At 43.8% G+C, this 10,484-nt stretch overlaps 1 protein-coding gene and 1 pseudogene across 3 annotated transcripts; both read right to left on the bottom strand.

The window, feature by feature from the left end:
* Positions 1–968: 968 nt before the first annotated feature.
* On the bottom strand, positions 969–9,283 carry LRRC10 (leucine rich repeat containing 10). 3 transcript variants are annotated; one of them, XR_006680341.1, is made up of 3 exons: positions 8,050–9,283; positions 4,309–4,519; positions 969–1,541 (listed from the first exon to the last, which is right to left on the bottom strand). XR_006680341.1 is itself a non-coding variant. In XM_004700792.2 (1 exon), exon 1 carries the CDS (start codon positions 9,231–9,233, stop codon positions 8,394–8,396), a length of 840 nt encoding a protein of 279 aa, XP_004700849.1. In that variant the 5' UTR covers positions 9,234–9,283; the 3' UTR covers positions 7,465–8,393. The 3 variants fall into 3 exon arrangements, 1 of the variants encoding a protein (XP_004700849.1); XR_006680340.1 differs by lacking the exon at positions 969–1,541 and adding an exon at positions 2,958–3,047; XM_004700792.2 differs by lacking the exons at positions 969–1,541; positions 4,309–4,519 and having other exon boundaries at positions 7,465–9,283.
* LOC101655953 lies at positions 2,850–3,394 on the bottom strand (annotated as a pseudogene).
* Positions 9,284–10,484: the final 1,201 nt, after the last annotated feature.

The following is a 10,484-nucleotide window of genomic DNA, read 5'->3' as shown; positions in this document are numbered from 1 at the left end:
ACAATGGTCCCTCCTGAGAACCAGGTCCGAAGTACATGAGACAAAGTATTGCCGTTGAAGACTCTTGAACTCTCTCTTGTAATGTTTTCAGGATGGAATTTCTTTTGACTCATATACCAAATATGGAAGCAGTGGTTTCATACTTTTTTCAATAATTTTGGGACATAAAAACGGTTGGAAGTGTACATTAAGGGTTATGGTTGTATAGGTCTCAAGTGCTTAGTGGTGATATTATGCCTAGTATCCCAATTATTTTCTTCCCCTCCCATACCCAAAATCATTATTTGCCTGCTGTGACACCTGGGCTTAACTCAAGAGGCACAAGATTTAGGGAAGGAAAAATCTGTTTCCTACTAGCTCTTTGTCTTTGGCATTGGCTGTGTATCTTCAAGACTGACCACTACAACTTATCCTAGGCCACTGCTTTTGCTTGGCTTTCAGCTTACTGGGTTTTAGTAACACCTCCTCCTATTGGCCCTCCTGAGAATTTGCCGGTTTTCCATCCCAGATACACTAGGAACTGTCTTTTAACTGGATCCTCAGAGTCATCTTGGTAGGGTGTGGAACTGTAAGGTACTTGTCTCTATTTTGTTTTCAAATGGTAACAGCTGTTATTGCTAGAGCCTCTAGTTCTCATTTGTGACTGGGTTCTGTTCCCACAACTCCTGTCCTAAGTTATATCTAAAGTAATCTGAATATAGGCATACCTCAGCTCTGTTTATGCTGAACTAGTCCGTGTGTGTGCAGTGGCCATGAGAAGTTTGAAATGTAAGAATTGCCAAAATGTGACTAAGCACACATTGTTGGGAAAGTACCAATAAACATAATTGATGGTGGAGTTGCCATAAACCTTCAGTTTGTTAAAAGCAGTGTCTGCAAGCCAAGTTGACGGATTACACCAAAGTTATAGAAATACCAAGATAAAATTTTCTAGTCATGTACATGTATATTTTTATTTTGCTTTTTAAGCTACCATGTACGTAACATTTAAGTCAAAATAGCCCCTCTGATTGTACCAAGATGCAGTAGTTTTCAGGGTATATTCAGTGGCCTTGACTCCTTTTCTTAAAAACTAAACGACATGGAAAGGTGAGTTGGCAATAACTGAGTCATTTCTAAACTTTTTCTTGGTCCTTACCTAAGATTTTTGGCATGTTGAGTGGTTTCCTCTTTTTGGTAAAAGTGAATGATGAAAGATTTCTGGAAGAAAAATACTTGACAAACGTGACGCAACAAAATCCTTATCAGTTTACAATCAAAAAGGGTTTCATTTGGTACGACTTCATTCTAGAGGGTGGATCCCAGGGCCAACTTGTAGGACAAGCTCCTGGAGTTACAAGGACTAGTCTCATTTTGGTACGTACCGAGTGTGTTTGCAGCTTGTGGCACAGATTTGGGAAGCACTGGCATGGCAGCGTGTGACACCCAGGCAGAGCACCTTTAAGTGGTAGTGTAGAGCCGACAGCAGTTGGGTGGGTGTAAGAGTTCTCCAAAGTAGCTTAGAAAATGAGAAAAGTGGTGGTGTCCTCACCAAAGTTTTCCTGTTAAATGTAGTTCAAAGTATTTCAATACATTTTTAAACAATAGCTTGATCTGTCAATGAGAAGTATTTCTATAAAGATTTTACAGTCAATAAAAAATGTTACAAATGCATTTTGCATCTCTTTAGGGAGCTACCACAATTAGGAAAAGTTGCCAAACATGAAGATGAAGTGAATCTGACCTTTATTTCCCATTTCAATGTGAAATCTTTATTTAAAATATTACTGCATTTCATTATCAGTATAAATTATTGTCCAGGGTTATAACCATAGGGATCTATTTTCAATGCTTTTGACGAGTTGGACACTTGTATCTTTCTAGTTTTAAGAAGGCACGTGGATCATCGGGGTTATCCAGGGGAATGAGCACAGTGCCTGGAGTCAGAAAACAAAGTCTGGGGGTCTTCTGTGCTTTTTTTGTGCTTGTATTTCATGGTAATTTGAAGTCTGAACTTTAGCAAAGTGGCCAGCATTTGAAACCTTGGTCAAGCAATAGAAACCCTTGATTTAGTGTAGAAAACACTCCAATTTTCATCTAAAAATTTTCAATAGTTCATCTTTTCCATCTTGTCTAGTTTATCCTTGAATTTTTCAGCACCTCAATACCTGTGCTTACTGCTTCTGTAGTTACGTGAATTTGAAGTGATGAAACCGCCCCTGTTGGTCTTAAAATACTTGGAGTGGTCTGTTCCTTCAGGTTCTCTTGAAGGTTATATGCCCTTTGAATCAATAAATTCAAAGGAATCCTCTTCTGGATTTGATATTTTTTTTTTTTCAATGAAGAAGCTGAAGTTTTTATTAAATGGTTTCTTACGTTGCTGCAAGGCTGTTGCTTCATTGTATAAAAATAGCACCAGCAAAGACAAGTGTACTGCAAACTTAAAATTGTGTTGTTCTTTAGCTGCTACAGTACAATTAATAAAAACTTATCTCCACTCCTGGTCATTTCCAGCAGGAAGAGAATTAAGTATCCAGGCCCAAACCCAGGTCTGGATATCAGCAGTAGCTATGTTATAGGAGGCGTAAGATAACAACATACCTTTTGAGTTATATCGTTTTGTGACTATTCTCACCACAGATCATTTCATGACTTCTGAATATTATCACTAGATCCTAACATAAAAATCACAGGCTACTGTGAGAAAAAGTGTGCAGTGTTTCTCGGCAATCATTAGGAAGTTAAGGGGTACTTTCTTCCAATAGTATAATTGCCCCAACTGGTTTCTCTGTTTCACAGTGGTACTGCTGCTAAAAGCTACTTCAATTCTTTCCACCACTAATTTAAGACAACTATGCTGGCATAAGTTGTTTCATTGTAGTTTATTCAAGGGTCCCATTTTCACTCCTCGATGGATTTTATGTATTGCTCATAGGCCTCCTCACTCATTAGTTCATCAAGTTCTGAAGGATTAGGCACTGTCATCTTGATGAGCCAACCATCTTCATAACAGGATTTGTTCACAAGCCCGGGATTCTCTGTAAGCGCGTCATTAATTTCTGTGACTTCTGATAAAGGAGAGTAGAGTTCACTAGCAACTTTCACACTTTCCAAAGCACCAAACTCATCCTGTTTGTTCAGCTTTGTCCCAACTTCAGGAAGACTACAGTAAACAACATCTCCCAAAGCTTCCTGTGCAAAATTGCTGATCCCCACTGTTCCAACACTATTTTCTGTCGTTACCCATTCGTGTTTGTGAACTTACGCACCGAGAGCAGAGCCCGGCCTGAGCGCAGCGTCCGCACGGCTGCCGACCCGGGACCCCAACATCGCGCCAGGCAGGGCGTGCGGCCGCCGACAGCGCACGCAAGATGCAGGCCGCAGCCCGCGCACTCCGCGCCCTTTGCAGCGCCATGTTCGCTGGCCGGGTGAGGACTGTCTCCTTGCAGGTCAGGGACCCTGGGGCGCGGGACCCTGGATTTGATCTTAAAGCAACAGCTTCTCCCGTCTTGTGGGTTGGTCTTATATCTGCTTGTTAAATTGTTTGCCAACCCACTCAACAAATCTTAATCTTAACCCACAATAAAACGGTGGGATGATACTGTCCCTCGAATTCTATTTCATGGACTCAATAGAGGACTTTGTGGTCTTTATATCTTAATAAGACCCTTTCTCCAAAAAAAACTCGCTGGTTTTGGATTAGAACTTTCAGTAGCATGACTTTGCTAGACATTTGGGAATATAAGCAGTGCAACTATTCCAAAAATGAGCAATTGATGTTTATGGTACAAAATGCTGAGTTAATACCTCTTTGCTACAACAAAGTCAGTGTCAGTGTTGTGACAATGACGTTAGAGTCCCATGGCTGTCAGCTCTGTACAGTTTAATTATATGTTGTCAGAATTGAACATTGCCCAACTTTCTGTTAGGACTCCCAAGGTGACGCCAACATTGTGGACCAGATCACAGCCTGTTAAAAGCAGTTGGGACAGTAAACCATAACATGGAACATCTGATACTGGTCACAGCAGCAAATCGCTTGTAAGTGCACTTTTCATAAATGCCCTGGAAGAGGACATTTGTAACAAAGTGTTACATTGTTTCCCCCCATCTACTCTGAACAGTCCTTTTGATAGCGCTTCATGTAACTGTGGAGTGAGTGCAGTTTCTGGCCACATGCCTGATGCCCTATTAGTTGGCATGTTGTGAAATTGATCAAAGTAAAAAAGACAGCTTATAATTCTAAATCAGAATTACTGTAGAAGTGTCCAGATCCCCAATATGAGAAATAAACATGATTCATAATTTTGAGTGGCACATAGGACCTACTTTAAAGAGGTGCAGAAAAGTTTCCATAAGTTGACAAGACCATGAAGATGGTGCTCGACCAGCCAGAGTGCTCCTCCTCAGGTGTTACCCTTCTGCCCTGTGGCCTGGCTGTGTGGCTGTGTAACAGCCAGCACTGAAGAAACCTGCTGGGGCCGGAGTAGGCTTGGGATGCCAAGACGAATGCCATTTGTTAGCTGCTTTTTAGAAGTGCCTGGAAAAAAGTAAGGAGTAAATTGTATTTTTGTTTTAAGCAGCATTAATATTCTCTGTGGCCATCATTGTAAAAGTGCATATTTGACAATGACAAAAGACAAAATACAGCCACGTCTTCATCTTGCTTTTCATGAGCTGTATGGGATAAGTACCATTGACACAACTTGGCAAGCTTTTATTTGTGGTTTTGCAAGTTCTGGAATTCCAGGGATGAAACATGGTATATTCATTTAGCAATTCTAAATGGTAATTGAAAATTAAAATGCCTATTTTTTCCCTATTTAGGCAAGCCAGATGTATATGATCATGTTGCAATTATACTCGTGTGCATAGGTAATATTTTTTTAAAAGTAATTTACAAAGGAAAATGTCCATGTTTTGCCATCTAAGGGGTAGTTTGTTTTTTAATTAGTCAAGCAAGGGTAAATATAAATATATACTATGGTGTAAAACAGCGTGTTATATGAAAATTAACTGTTACCGGCCAAACACTGTTCTTCACACATGCACAGTAGCTCATTTAATCCTTGCAAGAACTTAGCCTCACTGTACCGATGACAAAACTGAGGCACACAGATGGTAACTGACGTGCCGTTTGCTGTGATGTTGATTCCAACTCCTGACGACCCATGGGTGCACAATAGAACTCCATAGGGTTTCAAGGCTGTGCCCTGTCAGAAGCAGATCATTAGACAACCTTCTGAGGGGCTTACACAAACCGAAACGGAACTCGCGGCCATTGAGATGATGATGACCCTTAGTGACCCTGTAGGACAGGGTAGAACTGTCCCTTGGGAGTTGGAGACTCATTCTTTTCAGGAGTAAATAACGTCTTTCTCCCATGGAGCTATTGGTGGTTTTGAACTGTTGACCTTGCAGATTACAGCCCAATGCATAACTACCATACCACCAAGGCTCTCAAGGTGTGTACGGGTGGGTTCAAATGGACAGGTCTTCAGCTAGTGGAGCACTAAACTGTTGGCGTCACTCAGGGTCTCCTCACTGGTGAGCCTGGGACTTGAACCCTATGAAGTAGCCACTGTGCTCTGGGCTACTGTGATGTCCTTTTAGGTAAAGTTTGCTGACCCTAGTTGATTTTTAGTCTTCAGCCCACTTTTGAAGCATGAAATGATGAACTGGAGTACAGTAGAACCCTTGTCCTTGACGCTAATCCGTTCTAAAAGGAGTGTTGAGCTGCGATGCAATTGAGTTCCGAATCCATTTTTCCCCGTAAGAAATAACTGAAAATTGATTAATCTGTTCTGGACCACCAGGTTTTGACTCTAACCATGCCTTTTTATACAAAACATTACACATAAATTTCAAAGTGAACAAGTTCAGAGTTAAATAATATAATTTAAACAAGAAACAATGTTAAAACGGTTTTTAGCAACTACAGTATGGCCCATGCCTTGAGACTGGTGAGGATCTGGATCTGTGGACACGGATGTGGAGAGAGAGGCAGTGTGTGGAAGGGGAATCCCCTTCCATCAAATCAACTGGTAGCCGCTTTTCAGGAGTTTTTCCCCTTCTTTGCCTTTTTTCATTAGGACCTGCCTGGCTTTCTCAAAAAAATATTTTTTCTGTCAACTGTGGTCTATTGGCGTTCCCACGCTTGATCTTAGCCAAAAGGCCGAGACCGATTGGCGTTTCCTTAACTATTTTCTGAAAGGGTTCACTAAATTCTCAATATTGATAGCACAGTTAGCCAGTTCCTCATGATTCTTTTCAAAAACCCTTACGCCCCACGTTCTTTATCTAAAAACAGTGCAAAAAGCCACAACAGCTAAGAAAATTATAGCAAAACACTTGAACACAGCTGCAAAGTTTTTAAACAACGTGTACTAACAACGCTAACTACCACCAAGTGGCAAACACAAACTGCTTTTATTCATGAACATCACGTGCGTCGAGTCAGATTCCAATGTCTTGTTCCAGCCCTGGTGCAACATTTTCTCGACATTTTGAGTCGAAATCTGATTATGTCGAGTATTGACATGGTCGAGTCCTGGGGTTCTACTGTAGTGTTATATTTTAGCAAAAAAATAAAACTTATGGAAGCTAAAATCTTATATAAACTTCTAGAAGAGATTTTCCTTCGGTGAATTAGCAATGGATTTAGGACTCAAAATCATGAGTAAAACGATGACCTTTGGTGGCTTCCCTCTTCTCTTTATTGTTCGTTCTGATGTCAATTTCCAGAAAGCATCTGAGGCATTATTGTCAAAATACATAATGTAGAAATACATTTCACTGATACTTTTCCTACGAGATGACAGTTTATAGAGACACTATTTCAAGAAATCGGGAGTGAACACGACTACTATTTGAAAATTGCACATTAGTTATATTTGGAAGATGAAGTGATCTACTCCTATGAAGATTTGCAGTCTTAGAAACCCACAGGGCCAGTTCTGCGTTATCCTGTAGGGTGGCTATGAGTATCAACTGGATGGTATTGAGTTTGGTTTTTAGTTTTTGTACATTGATTATTTCTGGAGGGATAAAGAGGTGGTAACAACAGAAAACAGCTTACTTGACTATGAGCCAAATGTTTCTATGACGTGATTCACTAGTTAGTTCATTTGCCTTCCCTCGTATGGCTATCGCTTGCAGCTACATTGGGAGAGGTAGGCACATTCATCTTGAAAACAGTCGAAAGAAATTAACAGCCTCCCTAAGTTAAAAAGCCTGTTGCTGTCAAGTTCATAGGATAAAGTAGAACCTTCTTTGTGAGTTTCTGAGGCTGTACATCTTTATGGGAGCAGAAAACCTCACCTTTTTCCTGAGGAGCAGCTGGTGAGTTTGAACCACGGACATTGTGGTTAGCAGAGCCCTCATATCCAAGAATAGTAGCCAAAATCCTCAGGTTTATACACTGACTGCCAAAGACCCTTGGTAATAAAAGTGAAAACAAAGGAACACAGGCAGAGGCACTGAAGCTGTAGAGGCAAATCTTTATTTATTTACACTATCGCCTGCAATTCAACTTTCCAAATGCTTGTTTCCAGTGAGCAGATGTCTTAACCTAGTACATTTACCCTAGTCAGAGCTCGGAAATGTGATTCAGTTCCGCTCCAGTTTGTTCATGGGAATAGGCAGGGCAGCTCTCGGGAAGCAGCCAGCCACAACTGGGCTGGGCTTAGGGAGCCAGCACTGCCAAGGAGAAGCTCTGCCTCCTGATGACTTCTCACACTGCCTGTCAGTGGCAATAGACAGCTGGGAGCAGACCTTGGGTCAACCCGTTTAGAGGAAATGCACCACTGTCAAGTTTAAATGGCAGCTGGACTCAGCCGAGGCATCGTCCATCAGGAGTCTTCTCAGCGGGCCAGAAACAGCTGGGGAAAATGCTTCATCTTGAACTTTTACAGTCACAAACCTCCCTGACACCCTGCCCCCCGCCAGTGTTAATCTGGCCTGAATTAAATAATAATTTCAATCCATTTAGGGAGAAAATTAAGAAAATAAATCCTGCAAAGGGCTAGAGCTCATCTACCTGAGCGTACAGGTGAGTTCTATAGCAAGTACCTGTTTGAGGAGCTCCCCAGCCTCATGACCCGCATTTCTGAGGACCGGAGGAGAGCACAGCATCCCTCCAGCCCTTCCTGGTCTCCAGGGTTCCAAAAGAGCTGCTTGCAGAAGCAGACTTGCTTCCAAAGAAGTGATGATCATTCCAGATTGTCATGGTGCCAATAGCACGACATTCCTTTGAGAGACAGGCTGTTGACCAGTTTTTCCTTCTCCAAGTGATTTGTAGCATTTCACCTGGCCCTCTCTCAGCTCCCTGTGGCTGAGAGGAATCTTCCACTCCCGGTGAGAGATCTTCCAGAAGAGGCTGGATTTGGGTCTTGGGCATTAACCTATAATCGCCCTCAGGAGTTGGCAGGAGGCGGTGAAGGAGCAGGGGCAGCTGCTGGTGGCTCCGGGATGTCGTCCATCGTGAGTGCGTAGCGTCTGGCTTTCCTGGGGTCAGGCTCTGGGGTCTCCTCCGCCCACCTTCCCACGCGGCGCACACCTTTGGCCACCTTGGGTGCGTTTCTGCAGGGGTTGTGGTCATAGATGACCAGCTTCAGACTTGACAAATGAGCCAGGCTGGGGAAGTACCGAATCCTGTTCCGGTCCACATCAATCACCTCCAGGAAGGGCATGTGCAGCAGCACCGGGGGGAAGTCGGTCAGCAGGTTGCTGGAGAGCCAGATGGTCCGTAGCTCCTGGAGGCGCTGGAGCTGGCCTGGCAGCACGCACAGAGCGTTGGAGCCCACGTGCAGTGTCCGGAGGAGCCTCAGCTCACAGACCACCTCTGGCAGCTGGGTGAGGCAGTTGGCCTCAAGCCACAGGGTCTGGAGGTTCTGCAGCTGGCTCAGCTCCCAGGGGAGGTCGCAGAGTTTGTTGTTGCCCAGGTAGAGGATGCAGAGGTGCTGTAAGGTACAGACCACCTGGGGCAGAGTCTTGAAGTTATTGAAATCCAAGGCCAGGATCTGCAGCTTCTGCAGCTGCCCCAGCTCTGGAGGCAGGTTGGTGAGGTGGTTGTCGCTCAGGTAGAGCTTGACCAGCTCCCGGAAGGAGCAAACGTGGCCAGGGAAGCGGCGCATCTGGTTCCCGCTCAGATCCACCATCTTGTCCCGGGGCATCTCTTGGAGGTCGCCCACCACGTAGTTCTGGCAGCGGTCAGCAGGGATGAAGGCCACGAGGGCCCTGACCATGTTCCCCATGTGAGCCCTTGCGGCGTGCTGAGCCCAGCAGGCCAACTGGGGCTGAGCTGCCGCCTGATCACAGGCCTGTTCTAGCCTCCCAGTGTAACGCAGGCCAGTCATTTCAGCCGAGAAAAGTGCTCCTGATAGCAATTTGAGTGTCAGGTGACAGCCCCAACAGACAGGCAGGGACCTGGAGGCCAGGCCTGACACACACTTGCCTTCAAGCGCCAAAGGTCCAATCCCCTTATCTACATGTTTTTCATTTCAAGCTGAAAATAGCTTCACTGCTTTTTCTGAGCCATTTCATAAAGGTGTAAACTTTGGGGTCATGGGTTAAAAACACCCATAGTCCTATAACCCAGAAATAAAGAACTGTAAACATTTTCCTACAAATGGTCAATTTGTTTAATTTGTTTTTTAAGAGTTATACTATTTGGGAACCTTGGTTTTTTGCCTGTCACAAGTATATTCTTAAATGAGCAAGTAGCTGTGTGACAGTATTGATATATGCCTGCACAGTCCTTCATTATATAAAGGTGTCTAGGTTGAAAGCATCCTCATACGTACAGCTGTGGTGTCCTGGGGAATTTCCTTAGAAGGGGTCTTGGGTCAAAAGTTTGCATTCTTGAACTCTTCATTAACGTCTCTTCTTCACACGCACCGATCTGCAGGTGCCTGTTTTTGTATTTCTTTGTCCTTACAAGGCCATGTCTATTGACACTTTAAGAAGGTGCCTTTGACAAAAAACATAGAACAGAACATGAAAGAAAAGTAGAAAAGTAGCCTAAGGCTTAACTAAATGAGGATGAAGGCCCACAGCCCATGCGTGTCCGGCTACGTTAGCTGCCTTCCCAGGCTTGTGCTCCTTTCCCAGTGCCACGGGTTGGTTGGGCAGCAGCTGCCTGTCCACCCCAGCCACTTCCTAGTCCTGGGCTTGGAATGGAGCTGGAGGTGTCTTTGATTAAGTTCTGGCCTCAGGAGTGTTGGCAGAGCCGACCATGTCACTTCCAGGCCTGGCTCATTTAAAACAAACTTCTCGCTCTTCACACCCTTTTCACCATCTGGACATGACGCCCAAGGTGACCTTAGAATAAGGTGCCAGATAACGTCACGCTTTTGGCGGGACAGTCCCGATTTTTAACAAATTTTCCCGTGTCCCGCGGCGTTTTAAAAAAGTCCCAATTTTCAGAAAGGATGCACAAGCTAGGGTATACGGTTTTCGGCTGCCATGTGGCTATTTTGCCAGGATATGAGTTTTATCAATGGTGT

Source organism: Echinops telfairi, unplaced genomic scaffold (genome assembly GCF_000313985.2).
Source record: "Echinops telfairi isolate 266 unplaced genomic scaffold, ASM31398v2 ScPeMD7_2;HRSCAF=8, whole genome shotgun sequence".
Taxonomy (NCBI): Eukaryota; Metazoa; Chordata; class Mammalia; order Afrosoricida; family Tenrecidae; genus Echinops; species Echinops telfairi.
This window is presented reverse-complemented; position numbering and strand designations above follow the sequence as displayed.

What these genes read in the sequence shown, in the direction of transcription:
- LRRC10 (XM_004700792.2), bottom strand. Translation starts at nt 9,233, where the DNA reads ATGGGGAACATGGTCAGGGCCCTCGTGGCCTTCATCCCTGCTGACCGC.